This window comes from Nannobrachium achirus (genome assembly GCF_963921795.1).
Source record: "Nannobrachium achirus genome assembly, chromosome: 12".
In the NCBI taxonomy this organism is placed as follows: Eukaryota; Metazoa; Chordata; class Actinopteri; order Myctophiformes; family Myctophidae; genus Nannobrachium; species Nannobrachium achirus.
This window is the reverse complement of record NC_137832.1, coordinates 13,619,305-13,645,168: the sequence shown is the minus strand read 5'-3', so window position 1 is coordinate 13,645,168 and position 25,864 is coordinate 13,619,305. Positions and strand designations below refer to the sequence as shown.

The window sequence follows — 25,864 nt, the reverse complement described above, 5'->3', positions numbered from 1 at the left end:
AGTACGGACGAGCTGTAATTTATTGCTAAGCCCCGCCCCCTCTGTCTTCTTATTGGCTGGGATTTAAACAGCCACAACTCCAGTTCGCAGCATGGTACCGTCTCGAAACTCGGTTATTGGACTTAACCTGGCCAATGGGGACACATCATTATTGCTGAAACCCCGCCCCTCTGTCTTCCTATTGGTTGAGCTCTAATAAGCCATAACTCGTGTTTTCAGCATTGTACTGTCTCGGAATTTGGTGTGTACTTACATGGCCAATAGGAATGATCTGTAATTGCCTAAGCCCCACCCCCTCTGCCTTCCTATTGGGAAACACGTTACTGAAAAAAAAATCGCCATAGCATGTCACCCAGAGTCAACCAAACAGACCGATTGAAGTTGTCTTGCTCCCTTAAAAAAACGAAAAAAATGAAGTAACTGACTTTTCCCCTCCACAATGCATCATTTTTATTATATCTTTTTTTTTAAGTTAAGTAACTAATTACTAGTTACTTTTATAATTTAGTAACTAAGGTGTCTGTCTGTCTGTCTGTCTGTCTGTCTGTCTGTCTGGCATGCAGTAACGGCAACACATTGGGAAGTGCATTGGCAGTTGTTTTAAAGGCTGAAAAGATCTGAAATGTACTTTTCTGCACTGATGAAGATGAGAATAATCCATAAGGATTCTGGAAAGTTTCAAATCTCTAAATTCTATCCTGCCCCTCATCGGCACTGCCACACAATCTACACTGAGGCTTGTACCATCACTGAAGAGTTTGAATGTCCCTCCACTATTGGGGGACACAATTGCGATTGATTGGTCTATTTATTTCCCCCGACCGGCGCAAGGCCTAGCAGCAACCCACCATTCCCATTGTGTTGTGTTGCGTTGTGTATTGGCTGCATGCTGCAACAGAGCTTTGACTGCATGCTCTGTTGCTGGCTGTGGCTGTGTATGATGGCTGTGGGTGTGAAATAAGAACAGCCTTCCGTGTGTGTTTTTTTTTTCTTTTCTTTTCTTTTAATTTCTTTCTTTTTTTTTTTTTAAGTCGGCTCCACTCAGATTTGAAACCTATTTCAGGGGTCCATTAGGGTTAGGGTCTGTCATTTTGAACCGGTGGAAAGCTCTACAAGTAGCTTATGTGTGGTAATATATAATCTATTTATTCTGACTTTGTTAGTATTAACTACTATTACTAAGTGATGTTTATTGAAATGCAATCCAATGTTTCATGGTAGTTATTTTTACTTTCAGCCTAAGCTTGAATATTCCCTAAATAGAAAGTCTAAAAATCGCTTTCATATTTACAATCTCGTCTTTATCCAGAGCTTCTTTGTGTGCTTAAGCTATAGTTAGTTAATTAAATTCCGGTGGCTCTTTGTCCATTTCTTCTGAGCTACACCAAAGCTGGCAGTGAACGTAATGACGTCACAAAATAATTTGTTGGATGAACTTCCCTTTAATCAGCGTTCTAAATCCAAATTACTAAGTGCAAAGCAGGTGGGCACAATGGTGTTGCCTGTGATGAGAAAATAAGGAAAAGAAGAAAAAATGCACGTGCTTTCTTTAGATTTTTTCTTCCTGCTTTCTATAGGACCAACTGGAAGATGACATTACAGAGTGTGTTTCAAAGATGGACATCTATCAGCCAAAAGGTCTGTGTTCATTTCCAAAGATCATCTTTGTAAATACTAAGAGTTACCATGATGTCCCTTATCGCTGCTACCATCAGGTTCATTATGAGACACACCTGTTAAACAGATCAACTAATTTTGACTATTGCATAGAAGTTCCCGACTTCCCGGTACTGAAAGGAGCAGAGGAGAGATAAAATAGCTTTTGGTTTCATAGTTCTCTCTCCTCGGTGTGCACATCACTTCCTCTCCTCTCATTGCTGTGGTCTTAGTTTCTCCTCTTCGGTCAAGAAGAGGGAAGTGAGAGTGGATGGGCCAGCAGAAAATAACCCTAACCCAGCAAATATATTGGTGCTGATAACTGCTACCGAGAGCAGTATATACTTATAGACAGGGGGTTCGCGACACCGGGAACCCTTTTCAAGACGGGCTATACACAGAAGCGTAGGACAAGAAACTGGAGGGGGGAGGAAGGGGGAAGCACCTCCACCCACTTTTACCCACCTCCATCCACCTTCACACACCGCCACCCACCTTCAAGTTTTGCCTATTTAAATAATAAAGTCTATTTAAAATTCCTGCTGGGGAAAGTAGGTTTCAGCCTTACACAGTTGAGGTGGTCATATCTATCACACAGGAGAGCAACTATGAGATAACACTTTCGAACCCTTGACCTTTGGACCTCACATGCTGCCAATCTTTCCTTTGACATGGAGCAATGGCCTCCTTTTCAGACTATAAACAATGTCCTTCCATTATGAACCAAGCTACTTTAGATTGGTTCCCAAACCTTTTAGCCTGAGACATAAAATAGAAATGTGAGGGACCCAAAACTAGTGAAAATAGCCAATCTACATAAGCTCACATGTTGCTATCAGAAAAGTTGTGAGACTGTGGATCAGCTGTTTTGACAACAAAGTATGTCATGCATTGAAAATAACTACTCTCAAAAAAGCATTTCATGTTATCTTTAAATATTTGTCATTTGTGTACAATGCAATTTAAATAAAGCCTGCATGAGCTAAGCCACTTTGTGGCAAGACATTTTAACTGGGCAGGGCAGGAGGTGTGTTCCTTGAGATTTCAAGGCATGGAGACGGTACAGCCTGTAAAGAGAGGGGGTGACAGAGATATGCTGCTCTTACAAAAAGAAGCCCGTTGGATACACAACCTACAGACAGAACACACCAGAGGGTTCAATGAGTTCTGCTATTGTTTTTTTAATAATATGAAATTATGAGATTATGAGTAGTTTTTTTTATTTCCCAAATATGGATGAGCTGGGATGAGGTGTCACGCACTGTGACGTCATTGTGACGTCACGTCATAGTATAGATACCAGTAAGACTCCCTAATCGGGAGATAAGCGACCGTTGGTCGCTTATCTCCATGAATCTCCATATATGGAGATGACTGACGTATCTCACCTCACCTCACATTCGATATCTCCATATATGGAGATATCTAGCTGCTGACCTCATCAGGGTGACATCACGCTAATATCACATCGTACACAAATGAGCGGCCCATATATGGAGATGTCTAGTTAGTGACCTCATCAAGATGACATCATGCTGATGTCACCTTCATACACAAACAAGCCCTATAAATAGGAGCCTTTGACACCGGAGAAGAGAGAAGCATTCCTCGACTCAGACCATACAGCCAGGAACACCGAAGTCTATAGCCCTATAGCTTATCATCACATCCAACCATCTCAAGATCTTCAGGTAGTTCTACCAGCAAGACTTCAGGGCCTTCCATACGATTCAAGGCATCTCGGTTAAGTTCTTACCGGACACCACTGCGGCGGGTCCTAATCCTAGAAACCAGTCCCAGACGTTGGCGGTGCAACCAACTGTTTACCCTAACAACCAGCTGTTTACCATAGCAACCATGTTTTTTACCCTAGCAACCAACTGTTTATCATATGGAGTTATATGTTGTTCGTGTCCAAATATGGGGCTAAACAGTTGGTTGCTAGGGTATTTGTGTACGGTGTGATGTCATACTGATGTCAGCAGTGTGATGTCATACTGATGCGGAGATATGAGCAGGGCAAAGGTGTGACGTGTGACGTGACGGACGGCCGGTGGAGGTTTTGATACTAAACTGCGACCTTACGGACGCAATAAAAATCGCACCGTGCGAAATGAGCGGTGCAAACATATTTAGGGAGTATGATATACTGTGGATAATCATATATGCTTTTCCCTTTTAAATTGAAGATATTAAATAATATAAGAGGTTTTTCAAAGGCTGTTTATTAGTGGCCAAGACCACGAAGTGGCCAAATGGCCACTTATTGATATTGGACTTCAGCACTATTATTATTCTTCCGCCACTTTTCCTCTAGCGGCTAGACCGTGCAGTCGCTTTTTACGAAACTCGGCAGTATGGCAGAGGACTATGCCAAGCGGCTAAAACGCGAATCTCGCAACAATCGGCCAAAGGGTGGCGCTGTAGGAAGCCTTTGAAAAATGCCAACTTTGAACAGGTAAAGCTCATGCTCTGTTTCAGGTCCAGCCATGAAACCTGTATACACTTATGCATCTCCTCATGCCAAACAACTTTTACACACTGACTTTTGAACTCTGACCTTTACCTCTCCCACAATTTTGAATTATATGAAAAACAGTCAAAATCTATCTCCTCCTGGGATTTTCGCGTAACGTGCGCGAAACTTTTTTTACATGAACTTTGGACCAATACGGTCAGAGAAGTTAGGCGGATTGTCTTTAAAGCGAAACATTATTTTTTAATAATTCACTCAATGTTGCAGTTATATGCAAATTATTCTTCTGCCTCTAAATCATACATGCAAAGTGACACGTTCATGGCATTTGGCAAATATGTAGAGGGTTAGTCCAAATATCACTGAAAGCAATCTTACTCCAATTGGCCAAAGGGGGGCGCTATACGGAGCGTTTGAAAACTCAAACTTTAAAGGGGCATAAGTCATGCCTCGTTTTGTTTGAAGACATGCAACTTGCTTACACGCGTGCCTTGACTCAAGCGGAAGACATCTGTGTCTTTGTTAAGTAAGCTCCGCCCTTAGATTTTCCGCCATTTTGAGCAGTTTGTAAAACACTTAAACCCGCTTTTATTCCAGAACTTTCGCGTCACGTGCACGGAACTTTTTTTACATGAACTTTGGACCAATATCTAAAGATCTGTCGGATCGGATTTTTTAAAAATTGAAACATGCTTTTTTAATAATTCAATGCATATTGCGGTTTTATGCAAATTATTCTTCTGCTTCTAAAACAAACATTTAAAGTAATATTTTCTCACTGTGAAGAGCTGTGCATAGTTCACCTGGTATGGTCTTTGTCTATCATTCCAGAGGTCCCCTGTTCAAGCCTTACCTCATGCATTTAAAATACATTTTACAACATTTTGCCGTGAAAACCCTGGTATTGCAACGAAACATGGCAACCCAACCAAACATGGCAACCTTCTTAAGCAAGGGTATAAATAGTGGTTGAGTTGAGGCCACTTCCTCCTCACTCAGTGTGTTTGGAAGCATGGTTGATGCTGCTGGTTGCTGACTTCAGTAGGCTATACATACTCAACGGTGAGTTAACATGATGATTTATATGATTTATTGTCAATGGCTTGGTTGGTTGGTTGGTTTTTAAAATATGTTGAAAGGACTCTGTTAGTTTGATTTTGCAAAAAGGCTGACTTTAACATGGGATTTCCTCATTTTGCTAAAACGCTAGTATTTTGAATGTAATAGTTTGTTTTGAAGTAGTTGATTAGATTTTGAAGTAATGACTTGAGTTTCTTTATAAAGTAATGATGTTTGAGTATATAATTATATTTATATATGCATTTATTTATTGATTCATTGTGGCAAACCAGGGGAAACTCAGCCTCTCATGCCAGTTGACTGGGTGTTCACACCTGCAGGCCATCTGACAATCAGCATAAGTACTCATTTCTCTCTCCCTCCTCCACCTAGGCTGGCAGGGCGCCAACACCCTGGGGGAAAGTGGAGTCCCCCCCCCCCCCCCCCCCCAAATTGGAATTCATAGTCACTGCTCTCTCTGCTCTGCTGACAGGACACCAGAGCCGCCTGTGAGCCCCTCAAGTTTTGACCCCCAGCTCCTTCCCCTCAATGTTTTTCAAAAAGACAATTTAAAGGAGTAGTTCACCCCAAAATGACTTTTTTTCTATTGATTAGTCACGCCATGGAGAGTAGAGTTCAATAATATTTTTGGGTTTTTGTCACATTCCTAAGACATCGAGTAAATTTACCCCCATTGATTCCGGACATCCGGAATGAATGGGGGTAAATTTATTATCACATTTTTGTCTTAGAAATGCGACAAAACGAAAAATATCATTGAACTCTAGTCTCCATGGCGTGACTAATCAATAGGGAAAAAAAGTCATTTTGGGGGTGAACTACTCCTTTAATTTTGGTTAAGTCTGACTCTGCTAGCCACTTACAGAAAACAATCCTGCTATAATATTTTGTAATTGCCAATCCTTTGTGTAAATAAACTGAAATTCATACTATTATATGACTATTTCTTTATCATGTTGTACAAGAATCTGGTTGGATATAATATAATTGGGTCTACAATGCCAGTGGTGTAAAAGTAACCAAGTACATTTACTCAAGTACTACCCTTAGTACAATTTTTAGGTATTTTATACTTTACTCTTAATTCTAGGCTACTCCAGTACATGCTCACGTATTGCATTGTGAGCTTGTAGATCTGCTATTTTCAAAATCTTTCAAGTTGATGTCAATACCTTTGTACTTTTATTCAAGTACATTTTGAATTCAGAACTTTTACTTGTAACAAATATTTCTCTCTATACGTTATTCCTGGCATTCTGTTCATATCCTGAAAGAGGCGGAGGCTGAAAAAGCTGGCATGAAAAACATAATTTGGTTTCCTGTTGTCCTTGCATTAAAGTGTCAGTAGGTCAGTTGGCGTTCTGGGCTCTGAATGTACCTGGGTTGCCATGTCTGCTTATAATAAGCAATTTGTGTCTCTTTAAGATTTTTATTTATCCAGCCCCCACCATGCAGTTTTGTACAGTGAAACCCAAAATTCAAAAATAGCAAAAATACACTTTGCCAAAAATCTAAAAATAGAGAACTCGGGAACGGGAACAAAAGGCAAAACTCAAGAAAAAGGCAAAAATAACAAACACTGCACTAGGCTATGGGGCCCTTGCCACTAACCAGGAAACCAATTACCTTGAAATGGCTGATATAGCAGCTTACAGTCTCTCTCTCTGAATACATTACCCTTTCAATAAATGTGAAAGTGTTTTACACTACATATTCAGGTTGGAATTCATGTACAGAGCTGTTAGAAAAACTTTGCTCAATGTCTTTGTCTAACACCCCCCCTCCTCCACAGTATTGGCAACCTCCACCCCTATTTAAGTGGAGTGGTACAGCCCTGTTCTGTTTGACTTGCACTGTCACGACCTGGCCCGTAGGCAATGACAAATTGAGGAGGACACATGGTAGGGGACGGGGTATAAATAACAATAATGTATTAACTAAAAGGGTTAACTCATATTTACAAGAGTATGAGGTGTGTAAGTCAGTAATCAGTAGTGTCAGCAATGCATGTATGTGTGGTAAGTATGATGATGTGGGGTGTTGTAAAGAGTGTAAACTCAAAGGAACTGCAAAAACAAAGGGTGCTGTCGTCTGGGGAGGGAGAGAGAGACTGGCTTTCCACCCAGTCTTTTATGGGGAGCCAGGGAGCACTGGCCAGGTGCTCCCAATGCACCTAATCATCATCAGGCTCCATTGGCCGACACCCATAGGCTCTGTGGAAGAAGCACAAATACAGGAATCCACCATACATAGGGCTACACAGGCCAGGCCAAGGGGCTGTGACATGCACATTCAACAGAGGTGTGTGTGTGTGTGTGTGTGTGTGTGTGTGTGTGTGTGTGTGTGTGTGTGTGTGTGTGTGTGTGTGTGTGTGTGTGTGTGTGTGTGTGTGTGTGTGTGTGTGTGTGTGTGTGTGTGTGTGTGTGTGTGTGTGTGTGTGTGTGTGTGTGTGTGTGTGTGTGTGTGTGTGTGTGTGTGTGTGTGTGTGTGTGTGTGTGTGTGTGTGTGTGTGTGTGTGTGTGTGTGTGTGTGTGTGTGTGTGTGTGCGCAATGTCTTTAAGCAGATTGCATATGTCTATAGGGCACGGGCTGCCCCGTGACAAAGTGTTTCCCAAATCCTACAGTCTTTTGCATACATGTTGTGTAGAGGCCAATTTGTGCTTTTACCTATAACCACCGATTAGTGTAAAACTTTGTATGCACACTTCCCAGAGGCCAAGGAAAAACCTGTGCCCTGCATTTTTCACATCTGCCATTTATAGCGCAACCAGAAGGCAGACTTACAGTATGTAAAACACATTCTTCGATATTACTCCTTCAAATTGTATCCGAAAATCACACAAATCAGTACACAGTATCTCTACAGTGATGTGATCATGACGGATTTGTCCGATATCATATTCTATCTAATTGGCTAAAATTGAATTCCAAGGTTTGCAGGATTGCTCCTTTTTGAACAAATTGTCTCAAACGCAGCCTGCTATGTGTGTGAGATTTTGCACACCCATTCCCACTAGGCCAAGGAACGGATGCCACCCTTCTCACATTGGCCTGTTATAGCACCACCAGCGGGTCAATTTTTGCAAAACACATTTTTGGAACAACATGTCTCAAATCCCGCATGCAGCGTCCGATTGCCGTGAAATGCCCACGAACACGTGGTACCCTTTTCACTTTGGCCTATTATAGTCACCACTAGGCCAAAAAAACCAAACAAAAAACACCTGACCTGCCGGAGACCTGTTCGGAAGAACACTGCTTCCAGTTTTTCTTTGATTTGTTCTTTGCTTTCCCTTGATGCTTTTTTGCTTTCCTGCTTTTTCTGCCTTTGGCCACTTTATCGCTGCTTGCAGCTATATTTATAAATTATTATTATAAAATAACTACAAATGCAAAATTTAACAAAATGGTCACTTTAACAAAGTATTATAATTATATTCTCCACACTCGTATTCTCCCCATCTTGACAAAATGGTATATTCCCAGGTTCTGCAGGTCAGCTGTACAGGTGCAATGCATTATTGTTAATTGTGGCACGTTTACTAACAAGTTTAGCTTGCACACAACCGTTCCAGGCTGCCATATCCAGCCCAAGAAACTGTAGAAACGGGGGGGGGGGGGGGGGGGGAATGTACTTCTTAACATAAATGTATCATGCATGTTGCTAAGGTATGGCAACATGACTGGTGTCACACCAGTCATGGTGTGAGCTCGGCAGCTCGCCCTCCTCACTAGCACCTTCAACGCCTGCCTGGACCCGTTTGTCATCTACTTCTCCACCACTGAACTCAGGAGAGCATTTAGAGTCCTTCTACAGAAGAGACTGGGGACGCTGCGGTGTTGCTCTGCACTGCCCCTGGATGTCCAGCTCAGGACACCACCATGCAACGCAGAATGCAGAAAGCTCAAATGACGTGTCGACTACTTTCACTTCCGGTTAGCCTACTGCAGTGGTTTTCAACCCTTTTCACGCCAAAGACCATTATTTATTTGGTATTTGAGCCAGATACCACCATTTTGTTGAAATTTTGCCTCTCAGGCCCGAAACGTAGAATATTTTGTCATCGTTAGATGAAGATTTTGTCACCAATTCCATGCTGTATTGATGTGGATAGATAACAGGAAAATGTTGATCAAAATAACAATTCTTCCACATTCTCTAATTGTGTAGACTTAGTAAGTAATGCAGATGTTTAACAATAATTTAACTCTGTCCATTTGGTTTCACTTTACGCACTCAAAAGTTGAAGATCTATAAGGGTCCATTTGGTAGCCAACTCTCCATAATTTAGATGGGGACCACCTGGAACCCCCTCAAGGACCACTGGTTGAGAACCACTGAAAAAAAAAAAAAGAAAAAAAAACAAGCGTGAATGTATGTAAGCCATTTACCATGAGAGGGAATGGGTTGTTGGTTGATTTACCACTGTTTCAGGGTTGTGCCACGAGCTGCAGGCGAGTGGCAAACAACCCTGAAACAGTGGTAAATCAGCCAACAACCCACAACCTCGAATGGTAAATTGCTTTTCTACCACTTTTTCCATATACGGTAAATGAAAGAAAACACAGTTGCAACTTGCAAGGATCTTTAGTTACAATCATTAATTGTTTCAGTGGGCGGGGTCCATGAGCCAACTCAAGGTTGTTGGCCCATTTACCACTGTTTTAAACCAATCAGAATCCAGTATTTGAACATGTGACTAGAAAAAGTGGTAGAATATAAGATTTAGCGTGACTTTCTCTTCAGCGCTCTCTGTGACGTCATCACCTCAGCATATAAAGGACTGTCATTTCTTGTTTTATACTAGTCAATCAATCAAGTACATTAATCATTGTTATCATTTTACATTTTAGTGCAGCCCTCACACCTACTGCACATCGCACACCGCCAACCTAACTGATATGCCCATATATGGAGATCTCTGTATCTGTCAATCCTTGTCCCTTTTATGCTCATATGGAGATATCTGTATCTGTCAGCCCCAGTCATTTGTATGGTCATATATGGGCATGCCCCTTTTGTTCCCATATATGGAGCTGACTGATTTGTTTGCTGATGCTGACAGACGTGTCCGTGGCAAGATTTGTCCATGTCTGTGGCACATTTTGTATTTTTGGTATGTGTAGTTAGTTAGTTAGTTTAGTTAAGTGTGCCTGCCATGCAATGGCAAAACACTTATTGTAATCCGCCATACTTAAGTCAGTAAGTAAGTAAGTAAGTCATGTTCTTGCAAATTTCTGCTCGTAATAACTGCCGCACAATTTACGCCACCCCCGCAATATATACATCAAAATGTGCGGCTCGGCCGGGAATGGTGTGCTATTACTTTTCTTTCCGATCCGCGATACGATTGCGACGTAATTCGCAAAAAACGACGCCCAAAAACCCCATTGACTTAGAATGGGGGACTCCGAAAAAAAACCAGAAACTTTGGCGCCACATAACTCTGCCATACTTTTGCCTAGCAACGTGATTTAAACTTTAAAATGCACACACAACTTTGGTCTTTTTCCGGCCAATAGGGATGAGCTGTAATTGATTAAGCCCCGCCCCCTCTGTAACAGGAAGTGTCCTTCGCCAAACAGGAAGTGCCTCTATAACTCATGAACCGTTTGTCGTACAGACTCGCGGCTGGTGTCATAATTTTTTTTTTTTCTCAAAAAAAATTTTTTTCTCAATTTTTTTTTTCTCAATTTTTTTTTCTCAAAATTTTTTTTTCTCAAAAATTTTTTTCTCAAAAATTTTTTTTTCTCAATTTTTTTTTCTCAAAAGATTTTTTTTTCTCAAATTTTTTTTTTCTTAAATATTTTTTTCTCAACATTTTTTTTTTCTCAAATTTTTTTTTTTCTCAAACATTTTTTTTTCTCACATTTTTTTTTTCTCAATTTTTTTTTTCTCAAAATTTTTTTTTTTCTCAAACATTTTTTTTTCTCAACATTTTTTTTTCTCAAAATTTTTTTTTTCTCAATTATTTTTTCTCAACTTTTTTTCTCAAAAATGTTTTTTTTCTCAAATTTTTTTTCTCAAATTTTTTTTCTCAAAATATTTTTTTTTCTCAAAAATTTTTTTTTTCTCAAAAACCTTTTTTTTCTCAAAAAACTTTTTTTCTCAAAAACATTTTTTTTTCTCAAAAAAATTTTTTTTCTCACAAAACTGTCGTTAAAGTGCGACCCGTGATAACGGCCGAAAATGCGCCAAAACGCCACTAATTAGTCGAAATGGCTGTGGGTGGTGTCATATGAAGAACCATAATGTTAAAGCTTATGCAAAAAATGCTAATGTTAAAAAATTTAACGCTAATGCTAACACCAACCGCTACACAAGGTTGCACAGACTTAGCGAGCTGCAGGCACACTTAAAATTTCTTGGAAATTTTCTTTTCTAGTTTACTTTATTGACACAAATGTATATAACATTGGGTCCAAACAATAATCGAAAACCAGAAGCGTGACAAAGAAGAGTGTCAAAGAAGAGTGACAAATTAATGAGTGATTTTGAGTGACGAGTGACAAAGAGGAGTGACAAATAAATGGTTACTGTAACCTGGTGTTCGGAATGGCGATGTGTCGGAATGGAAACCCGTCACCAAATAAATGAGTGATTCTGAGTGACAGACAGGATGAGGCTGGAAATGGCAGCCATGGCAGCATTTCTATGATCCAGGTGTGTTATCTGTTTAGCAAGGCTACTACTTATTTTCAACCACAACTACTGAGATGACAGTATCGCAGTAACATTTGCATTTGGTAACAATGAGACAATGAGACGAAACATTTTAGTTTGTTTGCCATGTGGAATGGGACATTTATTTGTTCCATTCATTGTCTCCACCAGCCGAAGGCAGAGGGAGAGTATGTTTTCCCCTCCGTCCGTCCGTCCGTCCGTGCGTGCGTCCGTGCGTCCGTGCGTCCGTCCGTCCGTCCGTCCGTCCGTCCGTCCGTTTGTCCGTTACCAGCTAATCTCCGGCGCCGTTGGCCCGGTCGCTGCCAAACTGTGCACACACACTCCCTCGACACCAATTCAGAACCTCTGCCCCAAATATTTCACATGGGCCTGTTCTAGCGCCACCAGGAGGCCGACTTTTGCAAAACTAACTTTTGCCAGTACTCCTACAGATTTTGTCCAAAAATCACGTAAATCAGTAGACAGTATCTCTACAGTCATGTGATCGACATGGATGTGTCAGATTTTCCATATTCCATCCTGATTGTGGTGAAATTGTGCATGCACATTCCCAATAGAGACACACGGGCTCCTACAAATATGGCCGTCCTATTGTGATAGCGACCCGACTTCGGGTAAGGATGAACGGTGAACTGCAGCTGCCAATGCAATCCCAATGAGAGGCATAATTTCAGTGGTTGACTACTGAGGCATTAGCGATTTTTTTTGTGTTCTAATAAAGTGTCCCATGAGTTTAATTTTGCCTTTTTAAGGTGGCATATCTGTCATCTTGATACACTACCTACAATATACTTTAATATACTTCATCTGTGAGTCAAAAGTGCTAGCATTGGAAATCTTAAATTTAGGTGGTCGCATGGTACACACGTCATGGACGAATCCCTTGAGGTTTTCTATACCCAGATACGCTCGTCTCTCATGTATTAGGCTGTTTATTTTTGGGAAATGATCGCATCTCGCCTTTTCCAAACGGAGTCTTGCAGGTTATTTTTGGATTAATACTAACCTGGAGAATCCACTCTGTAGTTGAAAAGGTCGGGATCTTCAAAGTCGGCGCTCATAAACGCACAGCAGTAAAGACAGTGATGTCACTGAAAAGCGACAGGTTTTCTGTCTGCCGTTTCCCCTCTTCTCTGTTAACATTATGGGTAATCCATTCAAGTGGCAAATTAAATGTGACACACATCATGTATTTAGAAAACAAGAAGATATGTTGTCAGGGTCAGGCCATACATCTGGAAACATATTTTTATTCAAATCAAGATAGTCTGCAGTTCGTGTAGGATTATTTTAATATTAGGCTAACCACAGCTGAATTGCAATGACTTTCTATGGGCTGGCTTGCAGTGCACCGTTCTCCCTTACCCGAAGTGGGGTCGCTATCACAATAGGACGGCCATATTTGTAGGCGCCCGTGTGTCTCTATTGGCAGAGGAATAAATGCCACTTAAGAAAAATCAAATCAGCCTCATGGTGGCGCTATAACAGGCCGATTCATGTTTTCACCTATAACTCCACCGATTAGTGTCAAACTTTGTATGCGCACTCCTTAGAGGCCAAGGTAAAACCTTTTCCCTGCATTTTTTACATCAGCCTTTTATAGCGCCATCAGGAGGCCGACTTATGTAAAACACATTACATGCCTGACCTGGTGGAGACCTGTGCTCGGAAGAGCACTGCTTCTAGTTCAACATGTAGCGATGCTGTAGAAAGGGAACTTGGAAAGTCACTTTATTACAAACCATAATTAATTTGACAAGAATCAGGAATCAAGACATCTCCTGCCTAGAAAAATGGAACTGAAAACTGCAACATGCGCAGTAATGGTTAGGTAAAAGGGAACTTGGAAAGACCACATCAGACAAACCACAAATCATTTGACTCGATTTTTCCAGCCAACAGTGAGTACACGGACCACGTGTGTGCCTTAAATGAAACTCGATCATCAATTGCATAAATAATTTTGCATTATCGGTCATAACACTATTTCTATATTATCTTGTCTTTCTCATTAAACCATGGGCTTTTTTTGTGTTTGCAGCACCACAGTCTGGAGAATGTGAATCTCACTGGCCTTGAAAAATAATCACACCTGTGTGAAGTGAGAGGTGCTCACTTACAGTACAGAGCTGACTCCATACTTGTATAGAGGTGTTAAGTGGTTAAATACTAACCACCACTATACACACATAGACCTACACACGAATATGCATATCGGAGTGGCTAGCACCTCAAAAATGCCCAAAAAGCTGCCCATCCTTGTTCTATCGTACAGAAGGTGGGCAGAAAGGACAACACAACTAAATACATATTTAGCCTTTCATGATCAGAGGTGATTCTTTGAGACAGAAAATCCCCATAGGGCCCTTCTAACCATCTTGAACGAGCCTTCGTGGTGGACCCTAGGTAGTCATGTCCTTTGCCTGTTATGTTGAACTATGGGTCTTTTTGGTTCAGCTTCTCAAATTCAGGCTCTGGGAGAGTGGGTATGAGTTTGTCCAGTCTTCCAGGAACCCTCTCTGACCTTAAGGCGGACATAGGCCCGTTCAGGGATCCAGCTCTGACTTAAAGGCTGCCCATACTGTCTACGACCACCTGACTTTTCGTTGGAGAGTTTCCGATGTTCCGACTTGCAGCTTTCCGAACTCAAATTCGGGTTAATGCTTTTCAGAAGTTGTGAGTGACGTCAGTTTGTAGTTGAACCGGACCTTTCTGGCGAAAGGTTTGGTGGATGGAGACAGTATGGACAGGCCTTTAACCTACAGTATTGTGGGATTCTCTATGAATCCTTGAGGAGTAGTGTGCTTTGTGAATGGACTATGTTGTATAAAGTACAGCCCACACAGCAGTCTTGATATATAGCCGACATTAAACCTCAAATGCTGATGCTGATAATAATTGCATAATTTTTTACTGGTGTGGCAGTGGCTCAGGAGCTAGAGCGGGCCGCTTGGGCCCCCTCAGTGTCCTTGAGCTAGGGCATTCACCAAATATTCGAATATTCGAATATTCGAATATCAAAGTCGCTATTCGATTCACCAAAGTCAAATATTCGCTTATTTTTATTTTTTCATTGTTTTCTCTTTAAAAAGAATATTGTTTATAAAGCTAGTTTATAAAGATAGGAAGTCATAAGAATGAGTTGTCAATGCCCCTGGTGGATGAATTTGTTAATGCTTTATACGAGGGGTTCTCAAACCTTTATAGGCCGTGACCCCCAAAATAAACATATTTGAACTGGGGACCCCCACCCTGACAAGCACTCGGTTCCGCAGATAAATATTGTGAAAATAGCAGATCTACATGCTCACAACGCCTCGCAATGCGAGGCGTTGCAAGGCGTTAACACACAACTGGGCCGGGCTCACACTCACACATAGAGATGAAGCTATAGGTGCCCCATACATCCCCCCTCTCCCCCTCCCCCTTCCCTGTGGCATGTCGCATGACTTCTATATAGGAAATGAATTGAAAACGGATGCGCCTCCCCACCACCGTGTTCGACAGGCGACAAGTTGTTGCACGCTTATGTGTCAGTGGAAGTGGGGCCTTGCATGTTTTCCTCTGCCGTCTGTGTGTGAATGGGTGCATGTAATGCACATAAGCGCTGTATGAATGCAACAATGTTGTACTCAGCATTTATACAAATTCAGCATTTTCATAACGATGAATATCTGATCCAGTGTACGTGTCTACATCGCTCCTCCCCCCACCCACCCACACGCACGCACGCGCGCACACGCACGCACGCACGCACGCACACACACTGACACACACACACACACAGACACACACACACACACACACACGGTTTCCTGTAAATACAATAGATAAAAAGCAGACTTGAAAGCAGTACCATTTGAGAGACGTGACATACCGCTATTGCTTTAAGGCCATCCTGAATAAGGTATGCTATATCATTTCATCGCTTTTCACCTATATAACATTTTTGTTACTTCTGTGCATACAGCCATACACTTGGCTGTATGCAGCCAACAATTGATTGATTGATAGATAGATAAGAAATTTGTGGCGGCAAGTAAATAAAAACATTACTATGAGGTACTTTTACTTTACTTGAGTATTTCCATTCTTTTGATAATTTATACTTCTACCACAATAAACTCAGAGGCAATTGTTGTACTTTTTACATCAATACAAGCTTCAGTTAATAGTTACTTTGCATATTTGAACTATAATACAAAATCCAAGTACCTATAAAGGGTCATGTCACTTTGCAGAGGTTTGGGTTGTGTATTTACTTTGCCATGATAAAAAAAGAAAAGTTGCTCCATTGATTAGAAATTGAGAATTCAGAATATGCTCCTAATTGACTTACATTGTACGATGAAACAGCACTCAAAGTCATTCTTTTAGCCTGTAAACAGACACAAACAGACAGTATAAAACATCACACATTCCAGTATTTGTTTTTTTAAATAAAAAATTCGAATTCCTGTTGATTTCACAATTTGAAGTTGTGGATCCAGATCCACAGATCCATTCCAGATTTTCCTCCCAAGAAAAATAGATAATGGGGTCCTTGACTCCTGAATTATAATAATAATACTGTACATTATAGGAAAATATGAATTATATGAAGATAAGGCAAATGGGTGACGTACTCCTTAAAGTAAGAAATCTGAGGACTACAACCACCACTGTGTCCTGCAAACCCCATTTTTGGACACTGCTCCAACAGATTTTGGCCTAAAATCACGCAAAGCAGTACACAGTATCTCTGAAGTCATGTCCCATTTCCCATATTCCCTTCTGATTGACTACGATTGCCTTCTAAGGTTTGTGTATGCGACGTGACGGTCGCTTATCTCCCGATTAGGGAGTCTTACTGGTTTGAATATAAATGTAATGCTGATGTTGTTTCCACCCTTCCCTTCAGAATGCTACTGGGAGCTGGCATCCGCAGAAGCCTGGTGCTGTCTGTCTACAACGTCACCTTTGTGCTGGGCTTCCCAGCCAACGTCTTTGCCCTCTGCATCTTCCTCAAGAAGGTGAGCAGGCATGTGCAAACATAGACATCAAAGGAGGCTTGAGCCCCTGCCCTTTTATCAGTCTGTAAAAAGTACCCTCTCCAGACCATGAATGTAGTTTTTTGGCCCTACTCTTATCCATACCAAACTTTGCACACACACTCCTTGGCTAGCAAACCACAACCACCACCCCTGATTTCTCACATGCCCCTCTTCTAACGCCACCATGAGGTTCTTCTTTTGTGTATGCTTTTTGCAGACAACATTATCCTTATATACAATTTAGAAGTTAGCCACTCCCTGAGAAGTTAATCACGCCCTGTGTACTGTATCCCGCTGCTACACTGCAGCTATGTTAGCACAGACCCACGGCCCAATTCCCCAAACCATTTAACCAACAGCACAATCATACCTCTCGCTATTTATTGTCTCTTTATGCATTCTTTTACCTTCTTTGCCCCGCTTTTCTGCCTCAGCCACGAACGATGCTACGTCACATATCATTCTTCCTGAAAGGTCTGTCCTTCTTCCTGAGACGACAATCACTTATCCTTTACAGTCTCTCCTTCTTCCGTGTCTCTCAAGTAAACGTCCCTGACGTATGCGGATGCGACGTGCCTTTGCGCAAGTGGAACCTATACTTCTCTGCCGGAGCCGCCGCTACGTCACTGACTCCACCTTTGCCTTCAGAACCCATGTCGCCTCTCGCGACCGAGTTTTTCCCGGTGAACCTAAGCGCAACGGTGGGGGCTTGGGAGTGTGGGGAACACGCACCACTGACTACTATTGCTAATGATGGAGAGCTTATATAGCTTAGCCTTTGTATTGAAAATGAGAGGCACTCTTGCCGATTTATTAAGAGTCGAGACTCGTCGCCAATTGCAAGATATTTAAAAGTTATTTGGGGCCATGATGATGATGATATCCTTTTCTTCCCACAACTAGACTAAGGAGGATTCGCCCGCCGAAGGCGGGCGATATTCTAGTTGTGTATACATGCGACTTGTGCGGTAGCCGCTGGCGCGGACACACACGGCCGCTTAGACATAGATAGGAACAGAGAACACACACACACACACACACACACACACACACACACACACACACACACACACACACACAAACGCACCACTGCTCACTTCAAACTGGGTTTGATTTTTTTTCCCCTATCGTGTGGTCTCAGTTGTTATATGAGATACATAAAGGTTTCCTGTGCAAATTAGGGTTGTACGGTTTCCATTTTTTCTTAACCTCGGTTTAGGCCCTTCCCCCCCCCCCCCCCCAAAACCCCGGTACACGGTTTTACACGGTTTTACAATCTTATAGATTTTAACGTGATAAAAAAAAAAAAATCAAAGTGCTTTATTTATAAAGCAGATACAAACGTTACCCATAAAATGCAGTAAATACTATTGGGCTATACTAAAATAAATTGTAAATAGCCCAAGTCAATTTAATTTGTCATAGGTTAAAAAAGTCCTTACGTTGTCACTACACTGTATGTTTAAAAAAAAGCAGCTGGGTTGGGCTGCGATATCTGAATTTCCCCTGCGGGATAATATAGGTAGCTATTATTTTATTATATTATTGTTGTTTTGTTTACAGTTGAGTGAGAAAACAATGTTGCACATTAAGTTAATCATTTGGGGACCACCCAAAATCATTTTGGGACCTCTCTGGGGTCTCGACCCACAGATTGACAAACGCTGAGGCATTTGCGTGTACTGGGTCAGAGGTGTCAATTGGGTATGGCAAGCTATGGCAGCTGCCATACCCTTGGCTACAGGGGGAAATAATAAAATGTACTGTAATCGTGCCCATTGCTAAGGTATGGCAACCTGACTGGTGTCTTGCACACGCGCGAGGGCGCGCATGCAAGACACCAGTCATGTTGCCATACCTTAGCTTTTTCTGAATTGACGCCGCTGTACTGGGTGCTGTGTCAAGCGGCAAGCGCACACACTGCATAGTAAACACTGATGGAGTAGAAGACTTCTTAAAAGTTTTTAGATGAATATAAGACAATTTGCTTGCATACAGCCACGTGCCGTTCTGCATCGATTCACTGACGTTACATAATTGTTACTTTTAGCCTACGTTTGTTGTTGTTTTTCCTCCTGAAGGAACGTGGCTAAATCGTTAGCATGCTAGCGCTTTAGCCCCGTTCCTTTAGCCTTGGAGGAGACGAGAGGCATACAAAAATAGCTGATCTACAAGCTTGTGGCTCGTCGACCGTGCAACGTGTTGTGAGCTTGTAGATCCACCGTGTTTAGCTTCAAGCTAAGCCTCGTGCATTTCTTTAGAGACCAGGTCTCCCTCCAGTCCAGCTGCTACTATTATCTCTGTGTCTCCTCCTTCAGGAGTGATTTCTGCTGCTTCCGTAAACACGGCAGATGCGGCAGAGGCGCACATGTCACGTGACGGTTTTCGGTTTTGGCTTACGAGACCGTCAACATTTTATAACACCATTTTATAACACCGTATCAAACCGAAACACCGAAAAACCGTATAACTCTAGTGCAAATAAGCCGAAAAGCTTACTAGGATCTCCTTTTAGTTGACCTTGTACCAGTGAACTTTGAAACTGTACCTTTTCCTATGCAAACTTATAATAGTCTTCAATCAATCAAACAATCGGGATAGATAGCACCTTAACTCTGCAGCCGCACTGAGGCGCTCCAACCAGTTATTTTAGAGTTGTGCATACTACCAGTATCCACCAAACGTTTCCTCAAAACTCTTAAGTGTAACCACTAACCAGTCATTACAGACAGCAACGTTAGCTTAGCTTAGCTTAGCTCATGTGAATATTTGAGAAACACTACAAACACTAATAATGTCATTTCCTCTTCAAAGCACAGACTGCAGGGCATAGCATGAACCATTATGTATTCTCCACATATTTACCTGAAACAGGGAGAAGAGTGAATGGAACAACACAGATGTCTTCTCTCATTCAAAGGTCTGTAGCATAGCAGACTCCATCTCAGAGTAGGTCATTACAGGCATTACTAGCCGTCAGCCGATTCTCTTCACTATAGAAATACTATGAAATACAATGAATCAACTAGGGAAAAAGAAGGAAAGAAGGGGGCACTGGTAAAACCACTCATACATACACACAAACAAACCTCCTCGCTGATGGGGAGGAGAAAAAAAGGTTCTGGGGAAAAAAAGCATGCTTGAGCCTTGAGGATGGTGCCCCCTTGTGGTTGATGATGCCTCGTGCTGCAGCACCTTCAGCCCGTGCATAAATCCCGCGCTGACCTCCAGGCTCACAACGCGTCACGCTGTGAGCTTGGAGGTCTGCTATTTTCGATATTTTCACCAAAAGGCCCTTTTAGAAATGTCAGCCCCTGCCTCTCTAACATTCTCTGCTCATTCTCCCTGAAGGTGAGACAGAAGGCCAAGCCCATTGACGTCCTGCTCCTCAACCTGATCATCTCCGACCTCCTCTTCCTCTTCTTCCTGCCCTTCAAGATCCACGAGGCCGTGGACAACATGGAGTGGAACATGCCAAAGTTCCTGTGTCCGCTGTCCCGCTTTGTGTTCTTTGGCACCATTTACAACAGCATCTTGACTCTGACCGCCATCAGCGTCGACCGCTACCTCGCAGTGGCCTTCCCCGTCAAGTACAAGCTACGTAAACGGCCTTTGTACGCCGTGCTGGCCAGTCTATTCTTCCTGGTCCTAATTTTCACACATGGCAGTATCATTTACATCATGGATTCGCGTTCTCAGTCTAACCGCACCACTGATCCAACAGATTTGATCAAGCAGGTTTGTTACAAAGGGTTTTCACCACAGCAGCTCGACGTATTGTTGCCCGTGCGATTGGAAATCTTCCTGCTGTTTTTTTGCGTGCCATTTCTCACATGCAGCTTCTGCTACATCAGCTTTGTCCGAGTGCTGTCCCGGAGGTCCAACATCAACTCCAAGAAGCGCGCCCGGACGATCGGCCTTGTCTTGGCGACGCTGGTGGAGTTCGTCGTCTGCTTCGCTCCGTACAACCTGTCCCACGCCGTGGGGTATGCACACTGGAACAACCCCTCGTGGCGTGAGCTCGCCCTCCTCACTAGCACCTTCAACGCCTGCCTGGACCCGTTTGTCATCTACTTCTCCACCACTGAACTCAGGAGAGCATTTAGAGTCCTTCTACAGAAGAGACTGGGGAGGCTGCAGTGTTGTCACTGCCCCTGGATGTCCAACTCAGGACACCACCATGCAACGCAGAATGTAGAAAGCTCAAATGACGTGTCGACTACTTTCACTTCCGGTTAGCCTACTGCAGTGGTTTTCAAATTTCAACCCTTTTTTATTTGGTATTTGACTCTCTCCATTCCGACATGCCACCATTCCGACAGTGACTTCTTATTGTCGGAGTGGCAACACGTCCATAGAGGTTAAGGTTAGGGTTAGGGTAAGAGATAGGGTTAGTATCTGTCGGAAAGGAGACATGTCGGAATGGAGAGATGCACGCTTGAGCCACATACCACCATTTGTTGAAATTTTGCCTCTCAGGTCCGAAACGTAGAATATGTTGTTATCGTTAGATAAAGATTTTGTCACCAATTCCATGCTGTATTGATGTGGATAGATAACAGGAAAACGTTGATCAAAATAACAATTCTTCTACATTCTCTAATTGTGTAGACTTAGTAAGTAATGCAAATGTCTAACAATAATGATTGCTTCTGGGGTCCTCTGTGCATTTGGTTTCAGTTAACGCTCTCAAAAGTTGAAGATCTATAAGGGTCCATTTGGTAGCCAACTCTCCATAATTTAGATGGGGACCACCTAGAACCCCCTCAAGGACCACTGGTTGAGAACCATTGAAAAAAAAAAAAAAAAACAAGCGTGAATGTATATATTATAAGATGTCACGTGACTTTCTCCTCATAGTCCGGTAAAATTAAGGCAGAGGTTGGACAACATTTTATTATTTAGTTTTTCAACTGATTCTGTTAGGAAACTAGAAAAATATTGTTCCTTCGAAACAATTGTGGGCTCGCTTCAAGCCGGAAAACAATGGCTATAAAAGTATAAAATGTCAAGATCGCAGGCAGTGCTCTCTTTGACGTTACTGACGTCAAAGATTGGTCCATTTTGTTCCAAAAATGTGTTGTGCAAATGTTGACCCGCTGGTGGCGCTATAACAGGCCAATGTAAGAAGGGTGGTATCTGTTCCTTGACCTATTGGGAATGTGCTTGCAAGATCTCACGCACATTGCAGGCTGTGTTCATGATTTGAGGTGTTTTTGGCTTTGGCCACTTTATCGCTGCTTGCAGCTATATTTTGTATTTTAAACTTGTATTAGCTGCCTGTCATTTATAACCTGTGAAGGTATCCACAGTCTGTCTAAAAGTGTGATTATTTTCTCCGCTTATGGGTGATATTCATCTAATACAATTTTGAAATTCAAAATCAATGGTCTGTTCAGTTTGGTCAATTCATAACACATGGACGGTAGATATTGGCTAAAGCCAACCAATCAGAGGTATCTGTGCCTCCGTGTTTATGACACTATACTATTTGAAGGCAAAGCCATTCGAAAACCAAAGAGGCCAGAAGATGAATATATTAGTAATATCGCATCTACACCGAGACCTTATAAGAAGTTTGGACCAGCTCTGCTACCAAAGCCTGAGGACTCTGGTGGTCCTTGTCGTCAGTTAGACAACCAAGTCACAACGATAAGTGACCTTATTTGCCTCTAGAGCTCAAGGCCAAGACTAGACCTATAAGAGGATTTTCAAAGGCTATTTATTTGTATTTTAAACTTGTATTAGCTGCCTGTCATTTATAACCATGTGAAATTATCCACAGTCAGTCTAAAAGTGTGGTTATTTTCTCTGCTTATGGGTGATATTCATCTAATACAATTTTGAAATTTTAATTCAATAGTCTGTTCAGTTTGGTCAATTCATAACATGAACGGCAGACTCTGTGTCTATGACGAACTATTCTTTTGACTAAACGCATTCTTTGATTGGTCTTTGCATGTATCCATGACATTATGGTCAAGTAAGCATTTGATTGGACACCATGTTTATGACACCATACTATTTTCTCCGGCCTAAAGTTTGAACCAATCGGGTGCCTCTGTACCTATGACATCATTTTTTATTACGTATTTTCTCCGGCCTAAACGCGTTCTAAATCAGGGTGAACTAATCGGGTGCCTCTGTGCCTATGACATCATGGACAAATCAACAGAATCGAAGTGTTTCATTGGTCTGGCTAACTCATGTCATCATCATTAGTGACATCATAATTTTTGTAAAAAAGCGGGACATAGGAGCGGTTAGCACCGCTCAAAAATAAGTTAAATCATTTTGGGGTAAACTACTCCTTTAATTCTGAGGTTATGTATTCTGAGTGGTTTAAGTTTCCCAAAGGTGTATACTTTGTCTATTTGTTTGTGTTTTATTTGTATTCATGTTGTATTTGTCACTGCATTCCTGTATACAGAAAGCAAGGGAATGCACATGCATATACATGTAAGAAGTGACTGCCAGGGCGCACGGAAACAACAGACTTAAAATTAGGCAGCGTTAATCTGGCAACGTACACACACACACACACACACACACACACACACGCACACGCACACGCACACGCACACGCACACACAGACACACCGACACATGGGTTGCAGACATGGATGCTTGTGTCACTCACACAGACTAAGAGAGAGAGAGAGAGAGAGAGAGAGAGAGAGAGAGAGAGAGAGAGAGACACAGAGACAGAGACAGAGACATGGGATTCAGAAGAATAAAATAATAATAATAATTAAAGCTGCAAGCAGCGATGACCGGGCCCTCGCAGCTCTGCCCACGTCACAAGGGGCAGCAGTTACACTATTACACTTATTACACTATTACACTTATTGCGCTATTACACTATTACACTTATTACACTATTACATTTTTTACACTATTACACTATTACACTTATTACACTAATACATTATTGCGACCGTCAGGGAGCAGTTTACTACCAAAACCTCCACCGGCCGTCCGTCCGTCCGTCCGTCCGTCCGTCCGTCGGTCACACGTCACACTTTTCCCCAACTCATAGATACGATGACATCACAGAGTCCACAGCTGATGATGTGGCGACATCACAGAGTGCACAGCTGATGATGTGGCGTGATGTCATACAATACACAAACAAGCCCTATATAAAGGGGCAATTCTCACCAGGGAAGAGAGCATTCCTCGACTCAGACCTTATCGCCAGGATCAACTAAGCTTATAGCTTATCATCACATCCAACCATCTTAAGATACTCAGCTAGTGGGGAATGCTCTCTTCCCTGGTGAGAATTGCCCCTTTATATAGGGCTTGTTTGTGTATTGTATGACATCACGCCACATCATCAGCTGTGGACTCTGTGATGTCATCGTATCTCCATATATGGCCATCTCCGTATATGGAGATATAAGTCGTCCATGCCCAAGTATGGGCTGGTGAGGTCAGACTTTGTGTGATGCGTAGGTTATCTCCATATATGGAGATTCAACATTCCAGGTGTAACTATGGCTGCCCGTATGACGTGAGAGGTGGAGGTTGTGGATTGGCAGGCAAGGAGTGTGTGTGCAAAGTTTGGCATGTGTATTGTATGACATCACGTCACATCATCAGCTGTGGACTCTGTGATGTCATCGTATCTCCATATATGGCCATCTCCGTATATGGAGATATAAGTCGTCCATGCCCAAGTATGGGCTGGTGAGGTCAGACTTTGTGTGATGCGTAGGTTATCTCCATATATGGAGATTCAACATTCCAGGTGTAACTATGGCTGCCCGTATGACGTGAGAGGTGGAGGTTGTGATATTTGTGGAGATAAGCGACCAACGGTCGCTTATCTCCCGATTAGGGAGTCTTACTGGTTACACTATTACACCTATTACACTATTACACCTATTACAAACCATTGAAAAGATATAGCAAATGGGAACTATCAATTATCGGCCAATCAGAAGAGAGGGTGGGGCTATGTTAAACCAATTAAGGACAAGGACATTGAAACAAGTCAAATGACACCACCCCCCAAGTTTGTACGACAAACAGTTGATGAGTTATAGCCAAAAAAAGGAACAATCCAGTATCGACCAATCACAAGAGGGGGCACTTCCTGTTTAGAGAAGGAAGTTTGACACTTCGCCACGGTCACACCGTTTTACGAAAACTCACGTTTTGAGCAACTTTTCAGTCTTGTGTATGCTGAGCGAATTTGAAGTTGATCCGATTAACGGCCAAAAATGAAACCGTATAGTTGGGCTGCACATGGCCGCAACTACCATTGAGGACACCGAGGTCATATCTTTTTTTTTGCGGAAAAGCCATTACAACATAAAAATTACGTGGGAGGTGACATGCTATATATGTGAGTGCGCTGTGCCTTTAAGAACATCATGGCACTGCCGTAAAGCAGGTTCGTTGCTATAGTGATCACGTCACCCTATGCTGGTACCATGCTGTTCTGTACTGTAGTGTTGTTGTTACCCTAGCTGCCCAGAGCTACACAGTAAAGCCTAGTAGCTTACGTTTGGATTATTACTTTTGTGTGGACATTGAAACTCATTACAGAAGCTTGACAGATGCATCGTTTCAGAAAGATGGCCAAGTTTAACCCCTGATAAGAACCTAGATGCGCAGGTCGGCACCAAATGAACCTCGCTGCCCATAGGATACAATGGATAGCGGTCACGTTTAAAAAAGCATTCCATCAAACTTTCAGATGCTGTTTTTCTCCCAGTGTGGAGAAATAATGTTTAGGATTTTTACTGGGATTTCTCACTCTTGAAATAAGTAATCCTTAGTTTTGTGTTGATTGTAAACAATAATAGCGATTCAAAACAGTTGCCCTTCAAACCCCACCTCCATTCACCGTCATCAGAACAGAGGGAGCGCTCCTCATCACGGCGCTACCAGAGCGTCTACTCCTCGCCCAGCTGCAGTCCATGA

The 25,864-nt window shown here is 42.2% G+C and overlaps 1 protein-coding gene across 1 annotated transcript in view; it reads left to right on the top strand.

Annotated features, from left to right (window-relative positions):
* The window catches only part of LOC308295406 (free fatty acid receptor 2-like), a gene marked incomplete at both ends in the record, with an annotated part of 30,583 nt that extends 4,719 nt beyond the window's left edge, over positions 1 to 25,864 (top strand). The window contains 3 exons of the mRNA XM_080738461.1: positions 16,798 to 16,909; positions 20,282 to 21,164; positions 25,797 to 25,864. Coding sequence (XP_080594587.1) covers positions 16,798 to 16,909; positions 20,282 to 21,164; positions 25,797 to 25,864 — 1,063 coding nt within the window. The remainder of the gene's footprint in view (positions 1 to 16,797; positions 16,910 to 20,281; positions 21,165 to 25,796) is intronic.